Here is a 27,068-nt window from a genome sequence, read left to right as displayed (position 1 = left end):
GTTGCGAATCAGTTGTATCACAGAGTAGAAACAGTCTCCAGAGGAGTGTGAAGGCATACTGTGCTTAGTTGTTTCCAAGCACTGACACAAATGAAGTGAAATTTTCGGAAGCAACAGGCTTCTAACAACTTCTAAAACAGGCTTTCTTTCCAACAAAATCAGTGTTGAAACTCAGTAGCAGTTATATTAAAGCACTTAACTTAAAATCACCGGGTTCGGCTTGCTCAAGGAAGGGCTGACCAAGGCCACCTTCTTGGCACTGTCCACCCATTCTCATACTGCAGTTTCCATTTGAAACCAGTGAGGTATGAAGGCAGACAATTGCTTGCCAGCTAAGGAATTAATAATAATTGCAGGAATTTGAGTGTGGGATTTTAGCCTTATCTCTGAATCAGCCTTTTTAGTTTCCAACTAAATAGCGTGTCTGGCCATAACCTATTTGTTTTTTTTTACCTGTTGTTGAATGTGGTCCCTGTTGTAAACCAAGGTAGTCCTTCAAGTCAGAGAGTGCCTCTGGCATAATGTCAATTGGCGTACACTTGCATGCAGGATGAGGCCTGACCGTCTGTGGGAGCTCTGTATCTGTTGCAGCTTGTTAAATTTTTGGACATTATGGTTGGCTTTTGACACACATCTCAATTTCATCAGGGCACTCGCTTTGTGGCGACCCGGACAGCTCTGTTGAGACAGCACCAGAGGAGGCAGAAGTGCAAGACTTGGCATCATCTGATGAGGCCGATAAGATGAGCAAGGTGAGAAGTTTTCATTTTCACATGCCTAAGAGTGAAAGCACAGCATGCTCACAGCTGATGTGCTGACTTCTCAGCTATACACAATGAGAACATCTTTACTGGGAAAATGTTAATCTTACTTTTAAGGTCTTTCCAGATGATACTGAATGTAACAGATTACTGATGTCAGTATAGTACTTCACTATCTCTTGAACAAGACTTGTACCCTTTTTTGGGGGGGTGGATCATTACTATCTTCTGACAGTATTCCCATGTGCTTTTAAAAGAGCTAGTTTATCATCTTCTTCACCAGAGCTGAACCAGAAGATCAAATGGTCTATTATGATTTCTTATTCTTTCTTGATTTCAAGGCACGGGAGGATTGTAAATTAAGCAGTATTTCCTTAAATCAGTAGCATAGTGCACGTGCTAGTTTTTAAATGCAAACTAATTATGGCCAATCTACCTTAAATTGAAGCATAACTCTCCAATTACAGCTAAGAGGTTGTGCAAATGGATTACTAATTGCTGTATGTTAGGGGGTGGGTTTCACAGCAGTTGGTAGTTTGCTTTAGGCTGGTGCTGGTGAGCTTCACACAACATTATCTGTGATGATTAGTGGTTTTTGAGGCAGAAACAAGTGAGATTATTTTAAAGGCACTGATTGTTTTTAGGTATTTCATGAGTAAGTGATGGTGAGATTTTATAGCTAATTTTCTGTAGAACTCCTGATCTAATGAGTATGAGATCTTGCTCAGTCTGTACTTATAAGCAGATGATTGTTCTTAGCTCTTGTTTTAGCTACAGTGCATTACAGATAGTCCTAAATTGGTCCCTGTTCTATGCTACTGGCTTACTGTAGGAAAAGGAAAAGACCCTGGCCTCTGGTTTCCTGTTCTCTTATGTCATTCCAGCCTGTAGTTCTGGCTTTGATAGCCAGACAGTGGAAGTCAGATAACAGAAAACATTCCTCTGCATGAAATATATGTAGAGCTTGCAGGCAGAGAAGGAGGTTATTCTTAACGTTTTGCTTTCAGGTTTTGCTGCAGAACTTTTTCTTGTAAGTACAAAGAATTTCTTCTCAAGTAAAGTGCTTGGTGATACTTCTCTATTTTTAACTATAAGTGTGTGGGAATTTCACGTGCTCTGTGAAGAGTCTCTTCTGTTTAGCACTGAAGCTGTGGAAGAGTGCCGAGCATAGCACATAGCTACTTAGGGAATAAGTGTTCTTGCTGTGTTTTGTATAGCTTTCTGTTTCTGAGCTGGGCCAGGCTGTGGGACTCCATTTTGCATTTTGCTTTCTGGGTCTTCAAGTCTGTAATTGCCTGAAGCGAGACGTAGGGATTACATGATTAGCTCTGTGGCTCAGCAGATTTAGTTGAACTGAGAAATGTGTGCTAGCAGCTCTAATACTTAATATTCATATAATGGAAGAGTAACTCGTGACTCTAACAAGCCGTAGCTTCCAATGAGAGGGAAATCCATCCTTCTGTAAATGAAGTGTTAACTTCAGTGCATGTTTTCTTTTGAAAACCAGAAATATGTTTTCTGGTGCTGTAGGTGAAAGGAAATAAAAAACTAATACCCAACCAAAAAAACAAAATCCACGGGAGGGTTTTCCTAATCCTTTTGCTTTCTGTGTGCTTGAAGAAGCTGATCTGTGTGGGCTGTGAGGAATCTTCAGTGTGTTTTCCTCCATGGAAAATCAGCACCTGGCTGGTACAGTGAGGGTAACAGCAAAGGTGTTTTCTTGTCCGTACTCTGCTGACCGTTCCCATGCTCATAGGATTACGGAGCAGAAGATTAAGCTGGTGTCCTCAGTGCTGTTTTATGCAGGTTATTTTTGTATGTGGGAAGTGAAACGCTGAATTCCTGCCACCTGGAGGGGCACGCTCCTTGTATCACCTTTGCCACCACAATTTCCAGGCTCCCTCAGATGGTGGAGTGACAAAGAGACTTTGTGATTCTTTATTTACTGCCCATCTTGGCAAAAGCAGGGCAGGAGTGGCTCTTATCCATTCACCCCTTGGCGGTAGAGGAAATCCAGTTGAGCTACGCTGGAGCCTCCTGACTAAATGCTAAGTTCCCCATCCTTCAGCACAGATGCAGCATTAGCAACTGAAGATCTTAAAATAGTGCTTGGGTTGCTTTGTGCCTTGTGATAGCACGATTCTGAGACAAGGCTTAATCCTGCAAACATCCGCGCTCCACGGTGGTCTGCTGGTGCCTGCAGAGCGCTGCTGAGGAGGAAAGCTGCTGGATCCTTGAAAGAAATTTCCCAGCTTGCCATTTCTAGATGGGAGTTAATAATTCATGGGAAAAGGAGAGGAATGCAGTGCTGCAGCTGTCCTTCATGTGTTCTTGTAGCACATGCTAGGTAGGCTCTTTATGAAGGTAAGCGGTGTGAAATCCTACCAAAAGCTGTGCTTTGGTCCCTCCTGCCTTACTGTTTGCTTTGCCATGTAGGTGATACATGGATAAGTAACACAGGAGGTACCTGAATGTGGCTCATCTCCTCCTCCTCCTCCCTTCCAGCTGTCTCTTTCCCTTCCCCCAGCCTGGCATGTATGCATGTGGGTGTGTGTTTGCTCTGTACAGGTGTATTTGTTTCATAAGCTGCAAAAGCCTCCAAGCTGTTGGTGGTGGTAGATTTAGAAAGTGTACCCATAGCTTTAAGGATTCCTCCCTTTTCTGAAAATCCTGTTTCCTCGTATCCTACAGACCCAATAACATGGAATTTACTTCTTCCGTTATCCTCAAATGAATTATTATAAACAAAAGTAAGATGACTGCAAAGCTGTTTCTGATAACTTACCTTGGAAATTGGTTTGTAGTATTTTGAGGCATTTGCAGTGCAGTGATATGGGATAGCCATTGTTCTCTGAGCTTGCTCCCTATCCAATTTCACAATGCCTTCTCTTTATCAACCTGTCCTCTTGGGTTCTAATCTTTGTAAACACCAGCGAGCATCCCTTTAAGAGATGCAGCCAACAGTGACCTGAATTGTACTCCTGGTTGCTTCTTCCCTAGGATATGCTGCTTGCTTTCCCTCTGTCAATTTTGTGTGAGAGCCAATGCTGGGGAGGAGATAGCAGGGAAGGAGTAGCAGGGAGAGGAAATCATACTTTCTGCCACCTCTTTAGACTTGTTTTCATCCACCATGTGAACTGAACTTTCAGACTTTGTGTGGAAACTAGTTGATTCTTCTCTATCAGTCAGCAGAATACTTTGAGAGCAGAAACCTTTCAGAGCAGAGTAATTAAGTCTTAAACAGTTACTTGCCTTTGTGGTGACATATTTTGGCCTTTTAAATATTGTGGAATAAATGAAGGTTTGAAAGAGGTGCCCTAAAAAGTGGGTATATGTGTTAAAAGCACTTAATGCTGCAGGTCACCAAAAGCTAGGACACATGTTGTGGTGCATCACAAGATGAGTCTTTGAGTGTATTTTTTTCCTATAGCAGTCCTCTGAAAATGATGAGGATGTTTGAAAAACAAAACCAAACTGGTAATTAGTTATAATATTGCAGGACATCCGTTTCTCCTTGTTTTTAATTTTAGGCATCTGCATCTTGAAACTGGAGCTAATTACCCTGCAGCACTTGTGCTTTGGGGAGTGTGCTGTAATGTCTGTGTGTGTGTGTACATGTTCATACTACTTAGAGATATTTTTCTGAAGAAAATAGGTCATCTTCTCTGTGCAGCATTGTTGGAGACCAGAATTATTAAGTCTCAAAACCTTCAGTGTGCCGCAATAGATGTGAAAGGATTAAAGTGGGGATTTGAGGAGTAGGTTTGCCAGCAGCATAACTGGCTTTTTAAAGTTCCTTTAATTCTCTGCCTCTGTCCCTTCAGATGTTTAATATTCTTAGGCAGTGCAGTTCGTAGCCAATTGGCTCATGCTCCGCCACAGGCAAGAGACATTTATATTCCAGAGCTGCCTTCACCTCCCCTTTGCTGCATTTCAGCCTTTCTGCTGAAATTATCCTCTACATGTTTCTGTGAAAAGCAGCATTACATCTTCAGCTGCGACTCCTGGCCAGCCTTTAATTCCAGCTGATGTGGTGAGTGAATGAGGCCCACGGCAAACGACGCACGAGGAAAGGCTCTGCCTGGATAAATACGGTCACTGCCCCTTCTTGTTAAAGTGTGGCCATCTTCTGCATGTCTCAAGCGAGGATATCTCTCTGCAGTGGGAGAGCATTTCAGATCAGCTGAATATGTGGAGAGCCGGGATTTTTCTCACAGCTGAGGCTGGAAGCACGGAGTGACAGTGCTGCTAGCACTGCCTTCCTGGCGATGTCGGCTCTGCGGAGAGTTAACCGTAAACTCAAGAACGAAAGCGCTGTGGGATCCGGCGACTCTCTGTACCGTATGCTGTATTTGGTGAGCAAATCTACTGCTAGTCTAAGGAATTAGCAGCTAAACAAATTTTCGTGCTGTTTTGAGTGTAAGGTTATAGATTTGAGGCTGAGCTGTTATGCATACCCTGCAGAGGCGCTTTGTTATTGTGCATTGTCATTAACGGTTCTGCCAGTGCATGAGAGAGTGCAGTTTGCCTGAGTTTTGTTTGGGAGATCAGTATTGCTTCAAGTTTGCTGTGTGGTGCAGAGCAGAGGTGTTGCATGCAGTTTGACAAGGCATTCTATTTGATGCCTCTGCATCTGTGTCTTTCTGTAAGGTGAGCACAAGAGGAGATCGCAGTCCACTTCCACAACTGTAGGGCAGGCAGCCAAACGTCCCATCTGTGGGCACTGTTAACATGCTTAGTGAGTTAAGGACTTCCCCCTCCTGCCTCAGAAGGATGTGAGCTTAGTTCCTCTTCTGAGTCCCCTGCAGAAGAGGGGTTAATGCACTGGCAAAACAAACCTCGCCTTGCAGCCCTGTTGTGCAAGAAGTCCAGCTCATGTCAAGGTTGCTGGATGGGACTGCTGGCAGGACTGTGCCTAAAGTAGTTGCACTAATTCTGGAGAAATCACTGTTCAGTAGCAGCTGGCAAAAAGAGCTGGTAGACAAAGGGATCTGTTTCTGTTCCAGGCCTTCTCTTTCAATTTTCTCTAGGAAAATGGGGACAAAGGTGCTTTTGTTTGTACTGGTTGAGAGTTATGCGCAAACAGCTGTGTTCTGAACATCTCTAGGTCCAACATGCACCTGCTTTCTGTCTAGCATTTGATTTTTAAGCGTGAGGTAGAAATGATTGTGTTCTGGAATGGAACAGTTTGTTCAGTGGACAAGCAAGGGAGCATTTGTGAAGATAAACATGCTTGAGACTTTCTGTCTGCCTGGAGAGTATAAGATGAATGATACTTGTGGGGAAAAGAGCAAAAGATGCAAGGCATGAAAGTGGCAAGGCAGAAGTGAGAGCTGCTGCTGGCTGGAGCAGGCTCTGGGTGAAGTCAGCAAACACTGTACAGAGCATGCACACAGGGAGACAAGGCTTCTACAAGTCTCTGGACTTCCTTTTTGGCCCATAGGTGTAAGCGCTCCCTCCAGGTCAGAACCTGTGCCTGTATGACAGTTATCCAGTTCTCAGCAGCTTGTTGGTGTTCTGGTGTTTCATAGTCTTAAGTGGATTTGCACTCTCTTTTTCTGGGTGACCCATCTTTCCCTGTGGCTTAATGCAGGTGAATGCACAGCACGGTGAGCTGTCTGCAGGCTGTCACACACAAACTGCTGAAAACACTTGGGGTTTTGTGGAGTTTGCTTTTATACCATATTCTATATACTGTAACTATTTTTAGTTGCACACTTGATTCTTAAAATAAAATGCCACTGGGTGTGACTTCCTCAAATTATTTTTTCAAGAATTTCTGAGGAAAACCCAGCCTATTTTGAGTCTCTGCAGGCTTTCATTCACCACTGTTAACTGTCAGTCCTTTGTCCCTTTCCAGCAGAGCAGGTAACTGGGCAGTTGTTTCTTCGCACTGCCATTGAAGCCAGGCTTTAACCTACTGCACTTTTTAGATTTGAAGCTGTTGAGATCAAGAGCATGTGTATTGAAACGTATTGCAAACTTAACCTAAAGGTTTGGGTTTGCTTTGTACTTACGAGTCTGGCAAGCATAGAGAGAAATAAATGGAATTACATTGACTAATAAATCTGACACTCACTGACATGTTCTGTTACCAGAAGCTAAATTAGTTAGAAATGAACTGACTTGACTCACTAGTTTTTCTTTTTCTAACCATGCTTTTCCTTTCTGCCTGATCTGAGCTTAAATCTCATGCTAAAGATGAATATTTTCCCTGTGAACATCCATGTCCAAGAGGCATTTTTGTATAGGCAGTCAGCTACCATTAGTTAACTGCTAACAATTTTGTCCTGATGAAAATTATCCTTTGCATAACAAGTATCTTTACTGAGATGCCTTGCAGTGGGACATTTAGCATTTACAGCCATAGGACACCTTCAGGGAAAGCAGGTGTTTGATGATTGGATGTTAGGAACAATTTCTTTGCAGCAAGAGCAGTGAGGCAGTGGCACAGGCTGCCCAGGGAGGTGGTGCAGTCACCGTCCCTGGAGGTGTTCAAGAGCCGTGTGGATGTGGCACTGAGGGACGTGGGCAGTGGGCGTGGTGGGGGTGGGCTGGTGGTTGGACTGGGTGATCTTAGAGGTCTTTTCCAGCCCTAATGATTCTAATCTATTATTCTATGGAAGGATATCCCTTTCTTGCCACTAAAATGATTAATATTCCTCTTGAGCTTCATGGCCTTCTAGTCTAACAAGTGAACAGGTAGGAAAACAGTGATGTGTGAGCAAGTGATGCAGCTTAACAAATGCAGAGATTTTTTGGCACCAAATCACCACAAAGCTGTGGGGTGGTTCAGGTAGCTCAGGCTCCTGATGCTGCTGTTGGTACTGGCTGGTGGGAGTGATCTCCCAGTGGGTAGGGATCTGTCTCCAAACTGTGACGTGGTGGTGTGCTTTTTTTTTTTTCTTTCTTTTTACTCTCCCCTTTCCCTGCATGTTTTCTGTTTGAACAGGATAATTTGGTGTAAGTTGTTTCACTGTGGACTGGAGGGATATAGAGGTAATGCTGGGAAGTCTCTAAATCTGGTTTAAGATACGGTGGCAGGATTAAACACAGAAGGTTAGAGAGGTGTGATCAAGTAAAGAAGCTCTTTTCCCTCCCGAGCTCTCACCAGGTCTCGGGGATGGAAGGAGATAGGGCATGCTGCTGTGCTGGCAATCCTAGAAGCCTGGGACTGTCGTCATTGACACATGAGACTGTACCTGCTCCAAACTTTGCAGTGAAATGAAAGATGCAAGCAGGTGATCTAAGGAGAGGAGGTGAAGGGAGGATAATTCTCTTTATAGAGAGACATAATTAAACATTAAAGAAACCAGTGAGATGTAGCAGCTCTGAAAAACCTAATGCATAAGGAGGAAATATACCCTGCAAGTTGTGTTTTCAGACTCAGAACAAAAACTCAGTTACTTTCCAGAAAGCTTTGAAGCCTGAGGCTTTGGTTACCCAGGTGGCTTTCCTCCCCTGTAAAACAACTCAAAGGGTTTCTGTCGCCATGTTGTCTCTTTGGCTGTACTGACACAGCCTTTACAGGACTATTGCAAACTAGATTAGGGAACTTGCAAAGGGCTTGGGTGTTTTGATGGCACTATCATTTTTAGTTCTCACTTCTCAGGCCCTTTTGTTTGTTTGTTTCAGTCTTAAATGCTAGACAAGCCTGTTAAATTTCATGTTGATTTGAAACCGGGAAGGTTATCAGACAATGCTTCAGCTAACTTGAATTATGCAACTCTTTTTCTTTCACCCTTAGGCACTGAAAGAATGGGTAGATACATATATGAAATAATGTGTATACGTCTGGACTTTGGTGACTGCAGCTTCATAACTGCAGAGGTTCTCAACTCCTTTGTTCCTGTAACTCCTGCTCAGTTATTACCACTGGCCTTTCCTCTTTCTTGTTTTCAAAGAGTACAGAGCAGGTCGCTGCTTTCTGTCGCAGTCTTCATGAAATGAACCCTTCTGACTCAAGTGCTCATCCTCAGGAATTCACAGGACCCCAGCTGGCCACCATGAGACAACTCACAGATGCAGATAAACTGCGAAAGGTCATCTGCGAACTTCTCGAAACAGAGCGCACCTACGTCAAAGTAGGGAATTTTGATATGTTGTTTCAGTCCGCTAATGTTTCTCCTTCTGGAAAGCCTTGTTAGCCACTTCTCTACTTCAAGTCCTACTTTGTGCATGTATCTCTTATTGGATTCTACAATCTGTCACTAGAATAGTAATTTAAACAACCCTCTGAAGTAAGTAGGCATTCAAAATTGATATTCGGTAATTTTGAAATTTCTTTACTTGACAGAAATGCAGAGGAACGGTGGTCTGTGAAATCTTGTATTGATTTTCTTAGAAAACCTGTGTGTCTCCTCTTACGCAGTCATAGATTCAGTGAAATCTGACTCGTCTTATGTGTGTGGAGGAAAAATCCATACACGAGCAAAACTGTGATCTTAGCCTCTTCAATAAACATTCAGAGAGTTCAAGGAACCAACATGGGAATCTTTTTCTGAATTTTTAGGACCTAAACTGTCTAATGGAGAGATACCTGAAGCCTCTACAAAAAGAAACGTTCCTCACACCAGATGAGGTATGTTAACTAGTGCTTATCTTTATGTTAGATGGCTTACATAATGCACCCCTCCACACCCCTAAATTTGCTTGTTTCAGTGAGCTCTGATAGAAATTTTGAATTCCATTTCTTTTAAAATAGCTCACTGAGCAGAGTGTAAAGGTACAATAATGGATATTGTACCTTTATGGACACTCTGATTATATGACTGGACTGAAAATTGCTGAAGTTCTAGAAGACATGATTTAGTTGTGAACTGATCTTAAAGGTGGTATTTTCAGCATGTTGCTTTTTTTCCTCTTTTTAGCTGGATGTTCTCTTTGGGAATCTGACTGAAATGGTAGCATTTCAGGTGGAGTTCCTGAAAACTCTTGAAGATGGAGTAAGGCTGGTTCCAGACCTGGAAAAGCTTGAAAAAGTTGAGCAATTTAAGGTAAACTCATTATCTATTATTTAGGAGGAAGTTTTTTACTCAGAGGCTGGTGATGCAGTGGAACAGGTTGCCCAAGGAGGCTGTGGATGCCCCATCCCTGGAGGCATTCAAGGCCAGGCTGGATGTGGCTCTGGGCAGCCTGGTCTGGTGGGTTGGACCTGGATGATCATCGTGGTCCTTTTCAACCCAGGCCATTCTGTGATTCTATGATTCTATCTACATTCAGAGTAGGCTCACAATTTAATGTTATAATAAATGATAAACTATATCTTGGAAGTTGTCCTCTAACACTCTTTATTGTATTTGTTTTACTTACTGTCACTCTTTTTGTTAAAACCAGCATCTACTTATGCATGAGATTGGTTGCTAGCTAATACTGAGGCTGCTGGAAGACCATCCTGCTATTATTTTGCTTCGTGTTACATTTAGCTGTACAGAGCAGTAGAAGTATGTAACACCATGTGTTTAGAGATACTATTCTTGTTCTCCTGTCAGATTTCTTGACTCAAGCTGTAAAGAAAAACTAGAAATGGAATATTACATAAGATCTTTGTTCTGACAGGTCTAATATAGCAATTCAGAAGCCCACTGGGGCTATGGTACAGAATATAAATTGAGTTCTGCAGTTAGGCTTTTTGAGCATAGCAGAACTATACAGCAACTGCTTCCAAGTATTGACATTTGTGCATGAAAGTTAGAAGTGTAAACTAGAGACATATATATTTCATTAAAAAATGAAAAAAGAAAAAGGAAAATGCAGAAGTAGTTTTGTGTCTTCTGTAGTACGTGATGTATTAGATTTCTGGCAAGCAGCTCAAACAGTTTTGTCTTTGGGGAACTTTTTCATGTTTAGACAGCTCACCTTGGTAGAGGACAGAATGTTGTGATGAATAATAATAAATCCGTTGGGATTGCACTTTGACCAAGTTACAGACGTGGAAAAACTGCTGAAAAAAATTGTCTTTGTGTCTGTTTCTGTGCTTCTTGCTGTCAGGTATTCATTAAAAATCAGCATCAATCATGAATGCTGCTATCCTAACTTTTGCTTTGTAGAAAATGTGCCTTTAATGGAGAATGCAAATGCACAGCTTTCCCACTAAAAAAAAAAAAAAAAAAAAAAAAAAAGTGTGATCACTCTTTTTAGGTAGAGGTGAGAAATTAGGAAGAGTCTTTCTCATGGAGAGAATTCTGTTCTGAGTAAGATTATTTCTACCTTTCTACGTAAAATGTACATCAGATTTATTTTTCGCTTCTGTCCTGTAGGTATGGTCTGAAAGCAGTTGAAAATGTGATGTCTGGACTTGGTTTCAGTTCTGCAGTTTGCTTCCTTCTGCTGACTGTAGGCAAACTGCCTAGATGTTGTCTCATCTCTTTTCACCCCATGCTGTTGTTCCTTGGTGGGTGGTGGAGCAAAGGCTTGACTGTGACATAAAGATCTGTATTATATTTGAACCATGACACAAACTAATTTTCAGCAGAGTAGAGGCCTTGCTTTTTTTGTGCAGAGGGATACTAGTCCTGCTTGCAGTTCCTTAGTGTCTGATCCATTGTGAATTTGGACACACCCAGTCCCTCCTATGGTGTCTGGCCACAAAGAACATTTTAAGCATTTAAATATATCTCTGGAGCTGTGAAGCTAGTTCCTCTTTAGTCAGTGGTGTCTGCAGATCAGCCTGACTGGGAACACAACTAATGATGTTAACCATGTAGCCTGTATCCAGGCTGGATTCCGGCACCAAGGCTGGTCCTATTTTCTGTTACGTGGTGTGAAAAACTCTAAAAATGTAGTATCTGTCATCTGACAGCTAAATGAAAACCCTCCATCCTACTCCTGCGTTCCTTTTCTTCCTCTGTGCTTCCATCCCATTGTAGGGTCAGGGAGGAAAACCCCATTCTCACTCCTCCCATCAACCTTGCAAGACATCCCAGTATTGTTGCTCTGACCTTTCTCTGCTGATGGAGGCTCCTAGTTGGGAACCAGAATTGATACTTAAGGCAGTTTTAGAAAAGCAGTGCTTTCACACAATTCTCTGTGAAAGCCTCCTACTTTCTTGCTAGCTTGACTTCAGATGACTTTCAAGAAGGGAAAATAACTAACTGGTCTTCACATGCTTTTCTTTTTTAATCTTAGAAAGTGCTGTTTTCCTTGGGTGGATCCTTCCTTTACTACGCCGACCGTTTCAAGCTGTACAGTGCCTTCTGTGCCAGCCACACGAAAGTCCCAAAAGTACTGGTGAAAGGTAGGAGCTGTGTGTTGGACAGACAGACCAGAGAGATGTGGCAGTGATGCACTGGTCTGGGCTGTCACAGATGGCTGTGTGGGGGATGAAATGTGGCTACTGCACACCAGACCGCTCAGAGATTTGTGATGGAGAGTTGGGGACATGTGTGTATGGTTGCTCTCTGTGAGTTCTTACAGTGATAGGGAAGTCAGCCTGTCTGGCTTGACAGACTTCCAGAGAGCTCTGTGCTGTGGATGTTTGTAGACCACCACTGATGTAATCATACCCAAGTAGCTCATTACAAGAGGCAGTTAACCTCATATGCAGTTTTTCCTCCACTTCTCCAACACGTCAAATTCCCCCTCAGTCATACAGAGAGTAAAAAGTCTCCCATCACTGGGCTTGTACTAATGGATCACTGTGTACTTTGGAACCGGAACTGGTGATGACCTCTGGTTCCTTTTAGAGCGTGTGCAGTGAATCCATGCTCATAACAATTCCATTAAAGCTCCAGCAAATGTGGTTGAATGATGACAGCTGCTAGGAAAAGATCAGCCTGTGAGACTGTTTTATGGAAGCTGTCTAAATATTTTAATTTAGCTGTGCTTTCTCTACCCTCTCTTCCTCCTCTTGTTTTTGATCCAATTTGCCTGAGAGGTTTCCATGTATAAATTCCTACCAGAGTTTGGCTTCCTGAGGTAGAGATAAATGAACTATGGTCTGGCATACAGGTGATCATGGGCCTCCTTGACTTAGAGGGATGTTTTTGTCCCATGAAAGTGTTAATCTCTTAGAGTTAGCAGTGCTTCATGCAATTAATTTCTGGATGAAATGTTAAATAAATAGATGGCTCCAGTTGTAGGAGCAATGCCATTAAAAGGGAAGTTCTTGTTTTTAAAGAACACCTGGATGTCTGTCAATACAAAACTTATGTGGACTGTTTGTTTGGTTTGTTTCTGTTATGCAGGTTTCATTTTTCATTTCTTCTTGTAAAGTCTCATTTGCAATGCTGTAAAGAATAGTTGGCAGCTCAGTGGAATGCATGAATAAACGGTTTGTTGCTAGTCACAGCCATGCTTTCTTTTGCAATCTGCTTGACCTTAATGCTAAGAGCAAAGAGTAGGTAGTTCTGGTTGTTTTGTTTTGTCATTTTTTCATTACTGACTATATTTATGAATGAAAAATGGTTGTGTTTGAATTATGACACAAACAGAACTTCAGATTTGATTCCAGAGGTAAATCTCTTAAAAAGCTTGGGAGCGTATTTCAAGTGTAAAGTAGTGTCCTCAGCTGAGGTGCAGGTGGCTTTTGGATTTGAAACTGAAGTTGTTTATTGAAATCAGGTGACTGTCTGAGGGAGGAAGGAAAAATAAAACCAAACTACAGTCAACCAACCAACAAAACACCTAACCTCAGCGGGGATCGCAGCTCTCATAAAAGCATTTGTGGGGATTATTTCTGCACTGAATAACTTGTATGTCTAAAAATTTCACTCTGTTTTTATGTTCTAGTAGAAGAAGGAGCAGTCAAATGGTATTTTTATACATTTGGTAGCAATAAGGTAGAAAAGATGATAGCAGTCAGGTACCCAATCTGCTTGCACTCTCAAAATGTGGTATATAAATTTACTGCTTCCTGCCTCCATATTAGTTTTTGATTTATTTATTATTGTCTGTTTATGCACCTTAAGGTATAATGATGTGAGAAAATAACCGTACTTGCCAATATTGTGGGCTTGACTGTTAGACCAGATGATTACTGTGATTTCTTACAGATTTCTGATTTGAGCCTATCTGTAAAGGAAAAAAGTGATTAAAAGGGGTTATGCTGCTCTCAAATGGCAGGGCCAGAAATGAGGTGTATAGTGAAATCACCCCGGGTAGTGTACCCAGTCTTGGTACAGTGGGTATTACTTGATATTAACTCATAAATAGCTTATCTCTGGCAAAGTGACTACAGATAAATGAATTCAATGCTCAAAAAGTCACTTTCTTGGGACAGCTGTTACGATTTTTGATTTATCCAATTGCTTCATTTTAATCTTTTAGCCAAGACAGATACAGCTTTCAAGGCATTTCTGGATGCTCAGAATCCCAGACGGCAGCACTCTTCCACGCTGGAGTCTTACCTCATCAAACCCATTCAGAGGATATTGAAATACCCTCTCCTGCTGAAGGAGCTCTTTGCTCTGACTGATGTAGACAGTGAAGAACATTATCACCTCGATGGTATGGAGCTAACCTGCATTCCTCTTCTCTGTTTAACTTCTGGTCTGGAGCCCTTCTCCCGCCCTTCCTTTCAAAGGTTTAAAAATATTTTTCATCTCTTTCCCATTTTCTCTCTCTTCTATAGTGGCCATAAAAACAATGAACAAAGTTGCCAGCCATATTAATGAAATGCAAAAAATCCACGAAGAATACGGGGCAGTGTTTGACCAACTCATAGCAGAACAAACAGGAGAGAAAAAAGAGGTAACAAACAATATTTAAAGAAAATAAATAAGCTGTTCTTTTGGTGCCTGTAGCGTGAATGTTAATTTGTACCAAATAGTTCACCTTTCCTTCTGTGTCATTGAAGTAGTTCCTGTGCAAAGAGGATCCCAGTCCAATTAAAAAACTGTTTCTCTGTATACAGTTCAGTGAGTAGAACCAATGTAAAGAAGTGCATTAATTCACTTTGAAGGTTGTGTTTGGTTCAAAATCCCAGTTCAACTTTTTAATGTCCATATCTTGGCTCTTCTCTCTCAACACAATGTCATCCCACCAGTCTGAGTAGATGGATGTCCTGAGGCAAATTTATAATTATGACTTTAATCACTTCAAAGAGATCAAAGTGAGCTCCAGTATGCGAGAAACTACTATTTCTGATTCAGAAAGTGTGTTAGTGGGCTTGATATATGAGAGTCCTGAACTTCAGTCCAGATCTTGCAGAGTGCTTACTGAAACATTTGAAGGTTGAATGTGGTCAGTCTTGGATGCAGAAAGCTGTGGAAGATGTGTTGAAGTTTCAGTCTGAGACCTGGATCGCTCATTTACTGAGTAGAATGTAGGCCTGCATTCCAACAGTGCCTTGAAGGAGAGTAGTGTGAAGTAATGGGCAAGGTCAGGAGAGATTTGAGGAAAAGGTGGAGATATGCTGAAGCTGAGTGCTTAAGAGCTAGTGTGAGCTGTGGTATGGATGAATGCAAGAGAGACATGACATACAAAGTAATGGTAGTAGGGTTTTGCCACCCACTGGGATGAAGATCAAGCTTAAGAGCTGCTGTGCAAATACAGGATACAGGTGGTGTGGGATTGAATGGTCCTGGGAAAGTTTTGGGTGAGCAACTTATATAACAGCAGTGGGGAGAAGCAAGTGGTGGGAGAGAGAAGAGACCAGGTGCCCTTGGCAAAGCTGTGGTGATCCTGGCAAAGAGGAGTTGGGAGAATGGGTCAGGACTTCTGTTGATGGAACAGCTGTGGCTTGGTGTTAATTTGGGAGAGGAGACGACAAACATATCTTAGTGTTGCTCTTGTTATCAGGGAGAGCTCTGGTTGTTTTGCTCATTTTATCTGTGATATCCTTTTGCAAAAGCCAAACTTTTGAGAGAAAGAGAAGGATGGAGGAATGGTGTAAGATGGCCCCCAGACTGGAGGTTGCCCTTCAATTATCACTTTGGGAGAAGTCAAAGAAAAAGATCTGGTTGCTGCAATGGCATTAGTATGCATATCCCAGCAGTTGTTAAGAACTCCATTATTAGTCCATTTCCATCGTGAACTTTTGGGGGAAATCACAAGCCATGGCAAATTTGGGAGGGTAGTTGCTGCAATTACTTCATCTGGTGCTATCTTTGAACTTTACCCCAAACTGCATGTGTGTGAGTATGTGAGGGAGTATTCCTAGATGTTCAAACAAAATATCACAAAGCTGGTGAGAGGAATGATGGCAAAGGAGCAGACAAAAACACAAGGGAAAGTGTTTGTTTTTCTCATTTTGTCAGCCCTGACCGCCTATAAAATTTTGAGAGCCAGGCTGGGTCTGATTTCTTATTTATGCCCTCCAATTAAAGATTTACACACATCTACTGCCATCTGTCAGTCTGTTTGCACACACTTGCAGTCATCTGGTTAAATAACTTATTCCAAAAATGTACTTGTGTTTTGTTTGTTTTTTTTTAGAATTAAGTCCAGGAAAGTTTTCTTGAACTGAAGTTCAAGAAAGAAAACTTTGGACTGAAATACACTGTTTCTTTGTGCATGTGTTTGTGATTGGCAGGTTGCAGACCTTTCCATGGGGGATTTGCTCTTGCATAACACAGTGATATGGCTTAATCCTCCTGCTTCACTAGGGAAATGGAAGAAGGAACCTGAGCTGGCAGCATTTGGTTTGTATCCTAGTAGTTTCATTTCAGATGTGTGAGAAACTGTATCATGTTCATGTTCCTTACCAGATATTTGTTGAAGGTAGTTGAGCATTGTCTTCTGTAACACTGGCTGGATCTTAAAGCTGTACTTGTCTCTCTGCTGTAATGGTCAAATTCTGTTCTGTGTTCATCTAAATCTGGTAAAAAAAAAAATTGGAGGTGATTGCTGTAATAGTGCAAGAGATTTTTAAACCCATATTCCAGGCAACATATTGAGAACTATGCAGAAAGGAATTTGCATCTGAAAAAATATATTTTGATAGTCTGATATATGCTATGTAACTGCTTCGCATCCTGTTGGATAGGGCTAAGGCTTGATGAGGCTTTGCCTTTTTTCTTCATGCCTCATGCCAAAAATGTTTTGAGCATCTAAACTTTAGAGAGTACTTAAAGCTCAGCCAGAACTCCCAGAGAGTTACTTCAGATTAGTCTGTCTTTCTCCCAAGTACTGTTTCTTGGGTGGCCAGATGAGAAATTGAAGATGCTGTTGGCATAGATTTCAAGGTCTTTGCACTGCACTGAAGCATGATACATTGCAGTGTTACTGGAGCACTTATATTGGCAAATCATCTGCTTGTTACTTGCAAAGTTAAGTCAAGCTAAGCATTACTTGTTAGATTTTATTTGTTCCTGAACTTCTTCATAAGCAGTGGGTTTTTATGTTGCTGTTTTCAGAAAGCTATGCAGGTTAGAAAACCATTGATTTTGATTTTATTTTTGTTTTATACCAAACAGCTTATGAATGGGGAATCTTTCATCTTTGCTCTGAAGAGCATATAAAAATTGACTGCATTGCTGTAAACTGGGAAACCTTGAAGCTGAGTAGCCTCGTGAAAGCTGCTGGGAATGTGCAGCAACTTGAAGTACTCCCAGTAGCTTTAAACTGATGGAATAAAATGTCCAAAATTAAGTGCCCGTGTAGTAATAGTGTGCTAAAAGCTGTTGAGCTTGGGCTTTTTGGTAGGATGGCTCATTCCTCCTTGACTCAGTTAAGGGCTGTCTGAAGAGCTGAAATGTCTGTGTGCTTGGGCATATAGGAAACCTTTTCCCAACCTTATTTACTACATGGCTTTTGTTTTTTTTAACTTTCTTCTCCAGTGTTCAAAACTGCTGTGGTCCTTGTGTACAAGGATGGTTCCAAACAGAAGAAGAAACTTGTAAGTTGTGTGGACCATTTCTGTGCCGCTGCGTACATTTCTCTTGTGTTTGGCTCTTCAGTCAGTGTATATGAATCAAATATGAGAGCTGTCTGTCAACTTTCTTACTGAAACACAATGCCTTTGCTTCAGTCCTGGCTGTTAGTTTCTGCACATTTTAAATGCCACTGAGCAAGTGCTAGCTGCTCTTGGCAAATAAGGTGTGCCAGCACTACGTATCAGCAGATCCTTCTGGAGTCAAAATTAGAATTTAAAGCTATGTTTCACAGTGAACACGTGGCTTAATGCAACAGGGGAATATATTTTATAATATTATAGGAAACACTTTGCTTCCCATATACAGCATAAACCAAAAGTGTGATTTGAAATGCTTGTCTTCTAAGTTGACTGGACACAGAATGACTTTGGAGTGACTAAAGCAAGATCAGTGCACGTTCATGAGCGTATGTGCAATGGGAAGTGTGAGTGTAGGATTAGTCTTAAATGATTTTTGAAGGAATTGACATGAGTTCATTGGTCTAATGGTTGCTTTGGCTCAGAACTTAACAAGACTTTCATAGATAGGCACTTCAACGTTGCTAGTTACTGAGATGATGTAGGGAAAAAAAGAACTGCAACAAGTCTTTAGCTGGACATTTTCAGCGCATAGCAATGACAACTGTGATATCTGAATATCCCAATTTCTTAATGGTGTTTTGAAATTCTCCCAGGGAGGATCACATAGAGCTTCAATTTATGAAGACTGGGATCCATTCCGCTTTCGTCACATGATACCTTTGGAAGCACTGCAGGTTCGAGCATTGGCAAGTGCAGGTAATGTTCCAGCTGCAAAAATTTGGTAATCCTTTTAATCTTTGTTTTGGGAACATTCAGTAACTAACCAATGTTTGTCCTTAGTACATGTGTGTGCAGCTCTGGGGACCTGAAAATGGCATCCACACTTACAACAGCAGTAACAACCCTAGAGAGAAACTAAGGGGCAAAAGCTCCAATTCTGTGTTTTCACCTTGTCGTTTTTTTTTTCTGAAGGCAGTCAAGGTTTTAGAAAACCTGAACAAACTTGCTCCTGGCTCTGGTTCATTTTGTTCCTCTTCTAGAGACTTGAAGGAAATCTTGCAGCTATGAAACAGCGGAGCTAGTGAATGTTTGTTGTAGCAGATGACAAATGGCAGTGAAGGTCATTATTTAAGACTTTGAGATTTTTTTAATATATTCTCCCAGTACATAAGTAAAAGTGGAAGGAACATGTATTTAGCTGTCTGCAGAAGTTACACCTCTAAGATATGGCAATACTGGAATATATGGAGTACCTGAAAAGCCATTTTTTTTCTGTTACTTTTATAGTACTGAGTGCATATGAAGCCTTACTAGATTTTGGCCAATTTATGTGTTGTTTCATTAGCCACTTGCCCACTACCGCTTTTCATCCATGAATTAATATTATTTTCAACACATGATTTGTTGTCCCACGCAACCTTTAACAATTTTTCAGGGTTACAGAATAAATATTCTAACTGAGGTTAAGCATGAGAGCCTGTTTTATGAAGCGCTGTTTGCTTTTGCTTTAGATGCAGAGACCAATTCTGTATGTGAGATTGTCCACGTTAAATCTGAGTCTGAAGGCAGGCCAGAAAGAACGTTTCACCTTTGCTGTAGGTAAGTGTATTTCCAAATCTTCCAATGGCAGCTGCATCCCTGGATCCCAGTTTGCCTGTATCATTCATCTAAGACAGTCTGGGAACTGCCTGGGGGGAAAATTAGGGAGAGCATGTTAGAACCTTTATGAAACTCTACCTAGGATAAAGGCATATATTTGATCAACCTCATGCTTTTAAAAGAATGTCCTTATTACACTTTTCCTGTCACAAATTTACATCCAATTAAACTTCTGGATCTTTATGCCAGGTAGCTGCTAATGTGTCTTGTTCAGCTGGTACCTTTCATGCCAACAACTTCCAACTACTGTCCTTAGGGCATTAGTCTTTCCTTAGATTAATTTTGTCTGTGTTTATTGTGGTGGTTGCCCTACTGTGTTTTAGACTTCAAACGAGAACTTGTAAACCTTCCAGGGTCCAACAGAGCCAATATCAAGCCAGGTCCCACTACTAGGCAGTACAGATCTGCAGGACTTCTTGGTGTGTGATCACAGGCTACAAACTGAGATTTAATTAGTCACCACAGGTCAGCTTGATGTTTATCAGACAAAGCAAAGTGTGTGGTGGTTTTGGAAGAAAAGGGGTGCATGGCAACATGATTTGTTAATAAACAGCATATTTGTTTTCTTTGATATCTGTTGCAATAATTACAGATTTGGCTTTGCTGTGAAAATACTATTTTTAAACGGAGTCTTCTTGGGAATAAATGTATGCCAGTCAGTTTGTGGTTTTAAATTACAGTACTGGTCATTAATTATCTCATTTACAGCGAGCTTTTGGCAGTTTGCAAGAGGTAACTCTGCCTCTTGTATTCTCTCCTCTTTTTCAGTTCACCAGAACACAGGAAGGACTTTCTGAAGGCAGTGCATTCGATTCTGCGGGATAAGCACAGAAGGCAGCTTCTCAAAACCGAAAGTTTGCCCTCATCCCAGCAATATGTTCCTTTTGGTGGAAAAAGATTGTGTGCTCTAAAAGGTGCAAGGCCAGCCATGAACAGGGCAGGTACTGTAGGGCTACAGACTTTCAAGATCCCAGTAACCCCAGCACCGTTGTAGGTTGTGGTCGTGTCTGATACTTGCACATTACTGTTTGCATTCTCTCTTGTGTATGTAAAAAAAAAAAACAAAAACAAAACAACCTGCTGTTTTTCCATGCTTCACCTCTTCTAGAGCCTTAAATTGCCTCTATTTACCTTGCTTTGCACTCGAGGCTCAGCTTCAGAGCACTCCTCCTGGCATGGAAGGGAGAAAAGGGATTCCTGTTGATACCAATTGGCTGTGCACTTTAATCTGGAAATGGGTCTCAACTGAAGAAAGTAGAAGCCCACTGCATATTTTTTTAAACAAAAGCACGTACAGAATTTTTGAGCTAACCCAAGCACTTTTAAAATAAAATGCACAAGAAAGATCTGTGTGGTTTGAAGAGAAAACTTGTTACTCCCTCCATTTTAGCCTTTTCAGCTTTACGGCTAAAGGCACGTGCTTCTACTTCTCGCACTTTGAGAGGCATACACTTGATATTCTTATTGTAATGGTCTGTCCTAAACCGTGGATTTTCCTTTTCAGTTAACTTCAGGCAAAAGCAGTGAGAAAATCCCAGGGAAAAGCAGGTTTTCATTTTCAGAACACTAGATGATGGAGGGATGAAACACTTGCTTCCAACTGAAAAATACATGGCACCGCTACATGTTTTGTTCTGGTCTGTTTTTTATTTTATTTTATTTTTTTTCTGCTCATTAGATCCAGCAGTGTAGACACTCAGGCTTTCTGTTCCTCTTCTGTAAAGAGCAGGCCAGACCAATAGCATTTTTAGCAGCGTGGCTTCTCACTTGAAGTGATGTTAGCCATCTGCTTCGCAGGCGCTTAGAATCATAAGCAAGAAGATTCGAGAGAAGGCCAAATTGCAATGGTTTTAACAGTGCTCCTTCAGTCAGCCTGTGGGGCTGATGTGTAGATGCCAAACGTTATTTTATTTTGGCTTGTCAGTGCATTTGCATGATGAATTCTGCTGCGATGAAAATCTTTCGAAGTCCAGATCTTTCACCATAATTAAAATCTGCAGCAGCTTAGCTGTTATCCTTTGTGCATGTTTTGAGGCTCAGGGATATTAAAATGTGGCCCATGCTCCCCAGGCTGCTAGAGTTTAATGAATATATTCTGCACGCGCTAAGGTGTTGCTGAGTGAAGAAGGACAAACTATAACCTCACAGTTCACCTGCTTGCAGCGGAACTGAGTGTATGCATATAAAGTACTGGGATACTGCAGGTCCTCCAGCTGCAGGATTCATCCCCTGCTTTTTTGTCTCACAAGCCTCTTAGGATGATGTTCCAATACTGAAGACGTGAATTTGCTAATTGGGCCTTTTGCAAAAGCTAGTAGACCAGCTGATACTGAGTCAGGAACTTCTGAAAAGGTTGTTTTTGTTGTTTTTTTTCTTCCCCCCTTCCCTAGCAGGGAGAAAGTGGAGAAAAGGCTAGCTTGGATAGAAAACATGCCATAAGTAAAGCAACAATTCCAGCACCTTCAGTACTGAGGTAGCTGTTTGGAAACCTGTAATGTTGCTCTAACCCGAGACAAAGCAATTTCCCGCATTGAAGTGTAAGGCTAGCTGGGTTTTGCTGTGTACTGATGGCAGGGTGCTTCTTGCAAGAAGCTGAGCTGAACAGATGCATTTGTGCTGGCTGGCTGCCTACCACTTAGGAGGAACAGTAATTGTGGGCCATTATCCCAGCCATGGATCTGAGTAGCAGAAACCCCTTTTTCAGCTGGAGAGAGACTTGTGCCGAGGAGCTGAGTGAAGCCCACAGGGAGGATGCGGAATGACTAGGTCATTCTTGGGAGTCTGCCTGGTTTGTGCCTAGCGGTGTTAAATAAAGGGCCCTTGGAAGACTAACTTTCTAGAGAGAATTGTACCGTGTGTAAAAAGCCTCTGGGGTTTTATCTTTGTGTGTGCACAGTGTCAGCCCCAAGCAAGTCTCTTGGGAGGAGGAGGCGGCGGCTGGCCCGAAACAGGTTTACCATTGACTCAGATGCCGTCTTCACAAGCAGCCCCGAAAAAGAGCCCCAGCAGCCCACGCACGGTGGGGACACTGACCGCTGGGTAGAGGAACAGTTTGACCTTGCTCAGTATGAGGAGCAGGAGGACATCAAGGAAACGGACATCCTCAGCGATGACGATGAGTACTGTGAGGCCATGAGGGGTGCCGTGGCCGACCGAGACCTTCGGGAGCGGCTGCAGGCAGCCTCCATCACGTGCCGCGGAGACCGCTCGCGCCCGGCCATGGACACGCACGCCTCCAGGATGACCCAGCTGAAGAAGCAGGCGGCCTTGACCGGCATCAACGGTGACGTAGAGGGCCACGGCGAGGAGGTCATCTGGGTCAGGCGTGAAGACTTTGTCCCGAGCAGGAAACTGAACACAGAGCTCTAAACCGGTCCCCTTCCCTGCCCAGATGCGTAGGTCTCCCCATCCTGCCCGCTCTCCCTCCCGCTCTCGGCGCACCGCCGAGGACCAGTCCCCATAGATTGCACACTTGCACACACCATTATGGCAGCTGAATTGGTCTGAAGCCATGCGGCCACACTTTAGGCAACTGTAAAACGCTCAAAACTTGGAACGGAATAACCTTAAGGTCCTGTCTTACGTTACCAAGGGCTTTCACACTATTTTATTTATTCTAACATAATCAGGGGCTGAAATTAAGTATGGGGAAAATATAATCACTGGAATACAAATTACTCTGGATGTCTTAACCTACGTACAGCAAACTAGCTTATACAATAGCACAACGAACAAAGGGTTTTATAGCCGTAAAATGTCAACAGTAGGTTCATCTCCTGAATGAGGAAACTGCCTTTTTAACATGTACAGTTGCAGTATTCTTATTACTTTTCCCTCTTTAAATGTAAGAGAATATACATGTATTTTAGGAATGTGTGAGGAAAGGTTTGGGATTTATGTTGTGTTAAGTCCTCTTGGTCTGTGGCTGGTCTAATTTAATGTCAATGTTGGAAGCTCTAGTTTTGCATAATGTTGTAAAGATGCCAAACTCTCTTAAGAGATCCAAATTTAACACTTGAAGAAATATTTTTTTGTATTTTACCTGATGCAGGGGCACAAAGGGATAAGAATTTTACAGTGTTAGCTTAGCTCCATGTCTAGGATACAAGGCTAGATTTTTGCAGAGGGTTAGGAATGCTGGGTTTTATATTAAAATATGAACTGGAAACTCTTATTTAGATATAACTTTCTTCAAGAAAAGGATTATTGTATATGTTTGAGGCTGGAGTTTAGTTAGATAATAAAAAGAATAAAATGACATTACTGAATTATAGCGGAGCAAACTGATCCGTGGTGCAACCTTGCTGCCACTGGGGCAGCAGCATTGTGGATTCATTTGGTCTGCTTTCTCTGACACAGTTTGGGCTTAGGGGACAGGGAATTCATGGCCAAAAAAACTGACCTCATCCATTCTCCTACTGTGGGTGAAACTAGTGTATTTTAATTCCTTTTTGAAAGCTTATCCATCGCAATAGAGTATGAGCAAGTTCTAAACCTCTTCAACATTTTAAATCTGTTATTTAAGCATCTGAGACAGGGTAAAATGTGACTAAAATGGTTTTTACGTAGACTTCCAAATGCAAAACACAAATAGCACTTTTTTTTTTTTAAGAATTTATATAGCTTTTCCCATTTCAGTTTCACCTATGAGGAAAAAAAAAAAGAAAAAAAAAGGAAGATTATATGAAGTTTTCTTTTTTTTTGGTATCTATTGGTGTTTGACACATCAGTAGGTACTTTGAAAACCTGAAATTTTATAATAACTTTAGGATTATATTTTATAAAATCCACTCTGACTATATTTTAAAACATAACGAAAATTATTCCCCCCAAAATCCATCACTGTCTTTGTGTCCCACTTAGCATATCCCCCTCTCCTCCACCCCTTTCTGGTTTCTGGTCCACTATACTTGTTCTTATGAACGCTTTCTCTCTTAACCTTTTGCTATCTTCTCATTTCTTTTCATATAAGCTTTAGAAAGGTTTCTATAACCTTTGTATGATCTCATCATTGTTTTATATCATCTACGCATCAGAGGTGTCCTAGCATACTAGAACAGCAGAGTTTTATCTGTCTAATGTTGTGCCCAGTGGAATACAGTCAGTTCTGGAATACTGGAAGGTTGGTACGTGGAAGGTACCGTGTTTCTTGTACATAATATCATGACATGTCTATGTCAAAGGTTCTTGTATCTTTCATTTATAAGCTGTAAGAAGGTCTATTTTTATGTTTTTAGTTTTATGAATGGAACGTTGTAAATGCCTGTCAGAAATAAAATACTGGAAAAAAAACAGTCGAAATAGTGGTATGTGTACATATTCTCCAAGACTGGTGCCCTTCTCAGTGAAAGCAAGTAGGAAGCAAGTCCTACAGCAGCTGAAGCTGTGGGATCCACTCCTTGCCTTTGAAACCTGTGGAGTCTCTTTACTTGTCAGGTGTCCACCTCTAATGCTGAATGCTCTGGGTCTTGTGCAGATGTCCCTTTGGAATGGGTTCCTCCAGCTGCAGCTCTCAGCAGAGCCCTCATCTCTGCATTTCAATAGAATCTGGGCTGTAGAGTAAAGAACTGCTCCTTTGGCCACGGGTGCTGAACTTCAGTTTGCCTGTGAGTGAAAGGCCAGGGCAAGCTTGTTGATGGTTTTTTTTTTTTTTCCCCAATAGAAGATCCAAGTCTGGAGCCTTGCCTTTTAGAAAATGGAAAACCAGACTGGAACACCAAATTCTGGATGCAAATACTTGCCCACTGTGACTAATTACAACACAGTAAAGTAGTGTATTTGAGTCTGCAACTAACAACTCTTTCCCCCAAGTCTGTGAAACTGCATCAATTTCCAACAAAACCTTAGAGCAAAAACTTCTAGTGCTTCTTCGTAAATTCACCTGAGAATGAATGTGAACAAGTATGAAATTTCATTTCAACTGCCATAACCTTTTTTCAGATGTGTTCAGGTGTTTGCCTCTGTTTACATACGTGTATTTTCTCCATCGTTTAGTTTCTGGATATTCCTGTGTGGACCCAAGAGATGGACTCGATGATCCCCGTGGGTCCATTCCAGTTCAGGTTGTTTTATGATTCTGCTTTCAGCTTTCAGATACAAAGAGCCTTGTATCATGCCTCACTTTGGGAATTAACATTATGTAGTTAATTTATCTTGTATGAGGTCTTACATAAAAGATTTGGTAGGTGGAAGGTGCAGTGCTTTGAAATAGTTCTTGTATTCTCACCTGCCAACCACTATAGCTTGGGAAAGCCTGAACTACACAGACTTTATGTGGGTAGGACTCACTTCATATTTTGCAGAAGTGACAATTGCCATTTTCCTTACTATATCCACAATCAGCTAGATTGGTTTCTTTTTCAGTGATGATCACAAGGAACGTAAGTATATATTTCAACAAGAGAGGCAAGGGGAGCAGCAAAATTCTCTTTGTATTAGAAGAGCCCTTCAGTTTAGGTGTGGCCAGTTATTTGGCAAAAGCCAGACCCTTTGGGTGCTGAGTTTGAGTCCAGGTGTGAGGATCCACTGTGGATAGGGAGCTGCTGTTCTCAGCAGACTGACAGGAGCTTCCCTGGCCCACGGGTGATACCCAGGCTCCCACCATTTGTTATTGTTGTAGAATCATAGAATCGTAGAATCATAGAGTCATAGAATCATTGGATCACAGAACAGCTGGGCAACATCTGCCAGTGCCTCACTGCCCTCTGAGGATTTACATTTTTCCTCTTTTAAGTGTAAAATCATTCCCCTTTGCCCAGTCACTATCAAACCATGTAAAAAGTCAGTCTCCCTCCTTTCTATAAGCTCTCCTCAAGTACTGGAAGGCTGTAATGAGATCTCTCTTCATAGGAGAGTGGAACTAGAACTCCCCAAGCATAAGCAGTTTGCTTTTGTGTGCAGATTCTGGCAGACTGGCCTTAGAAGGTGAGCTGTGGAGAGTAGGGAGCTGGTTTATTAGAAAACAAGTTTTTACTGCTGCTGTTTCGTGAAGTCTTGCACAGCCCCCAGGTTTTGCCTGCAGTAGAAGAGCAGCAGCAGTCATCCATGGGAAAAGCACAGGCATCCCTTAACACTGAGGTTTGGGAAGTGCTTTTCTTAACTCTTTTCACCAGTCAGATTATTTGTTGTCCTCTCTAGCAGACCTGCTCTTCTTGCACCTGCTTCAGAATGGCACAGGCAGTATTTTGTTTCTGTGGTTGTTGTCTCTGTGCTGTGTTAGTTTTAATATGGCCAAATTAAATGGGGATAGGAGTGCTGCCTATCCCACAGCTCCAATTCCCACAGTGGATGTCTTCTGGTTCTCTGCAGCTGGTTTTCCTTTCCCTTTAATTTTATTCTTAACAGTTGCTGAGAAACTCAGTTGAGCAGTAGACTTTTGTAATCTTTCCAATTAGAAGAGCTGTCATGCATGTAGATTGAGAACTGTCCGTGTGCCGGTGTTGCTGAACGAATCCAGCCCAGAACTTTGGAAGCCTGCTGTGGCTCTGCATTGTTCTGGGAGGGGAAGAAGAGGGAAAAGAAAACATTTGAAAAATTACTTCCTCTGTTTCTGTCTTACTATGGCTACATGCTGTTAATAATACATAATACTGTGTTATACATGGGCATGGGCTAGAGGAGCTCTTTGCAATAATGAGATCTTATAGTAGCCTCGGGGCCTGGGTAAATTGTTCCTAGTTTAAGTTTGACAAATGAAGGCAGGTGGAGGAGTACACAAGGTCATGGAGCAAGCTTGTGAACTGCTTGTGGGAGGCAAAGCTGGATGGTACTTCCTTTTCATTAATGTGAAGAAGTAATTAGATGTAGTAAGTAAT

General features: G+C 41.8%; 1 protein-coding gene across 14 annotated transcripts in view; it reads left to right on the top strand.

The window, feature by feature from the left end:
• Nucleotides 1-23,895, top strand: part of TIAM1 (TIAM Rac1 associated GEF 1) — a 172,436-nt gene extending 148,541 nt beyond the window's left edge. For 12 of the 14 annotated variants that reach the window (XM_085241793.1, XM_085241807.1, XM_085241798.1 and 9 more), the window contains 13 exons: nucleotides 649-752; nucleotides 8,666-8,845; nucleotides 9,274-9,342; nucleotides 9,632-9,757; nucleotides 11,889-11,997; nucleotides 14,028-14,207; nucleotides 14,332-14,450; nucleotides 16,234-16,342; nucleotides 17,480-17,538; nucleotides 18,249-18,351; nucleotides 19,107-19,194; nucleotides 20,023-20,195; nucleotides 22,151-23,895. In XM_085241793.1, the coding sequence (XP_085097919.1) occupies nucleotides 649-752; nucleotides 8,666-8,845; nucleotides 9,274-9,342; nucleotides 9,632-9,757; nucleotides 11,889-11,997; nucleotides 14,028-14,207; nucleotides 14,332-14,450; nucleotides 16,234-16,342; nucleotides 17,480-17,538; nucleotides 18,249-18,351; nucleotides 19,107-19,194; nucleotides 20,023-20,195; nucleotides 22,151-22,623 (1,892 nt within the window). In that variant the 3' untranslated portion in view covers nucleotides 22,624-23,895. The remainder of the gene's footprint in view (nucleotides 1-648; nucleotides 753-8,665; nucleotides 8,846-9,273; nucleotides 9,343-9,631; nucleotides 9,758-11,888; nucleotides 11,998-14,027; nucleotides 14,208-14,331; nucleotides 14,451-16,233; nucleotides 16,343-17,479; nucleotides 17,539-18,248; nucleotides 18,352-19,106; nucleotides 19,195-20,022; nucleotides 20,196-22,150) is intronic. The other 2 variants (XM_010722825.4, XM_085241828.1) reach the window with 2 other exon arrangements.
• Nucleotides 23,896-27,068: the final 3,173 nt, after the last annotated feature.

Source organism: Meleagris gallopavo, chromosome 1 (genome assembly GCF_905368555.1).
Source record: "Meleagris gallopavo chromosome 1, MGAL_WU_HG_1.1, whole genome shotgun sequence".
Taxonomy (NCBI): domain Eukaryota; kingdom Metazoa; phylum Chordata; class Aves; order Galliformes; family Phasianidae; genus Meleagris; species Meleagris gallopavo.
Note: the sequence above shows the minus strand (reverse complement) of the source record. Positions and strands in the feature narration are given on the sequence as shown.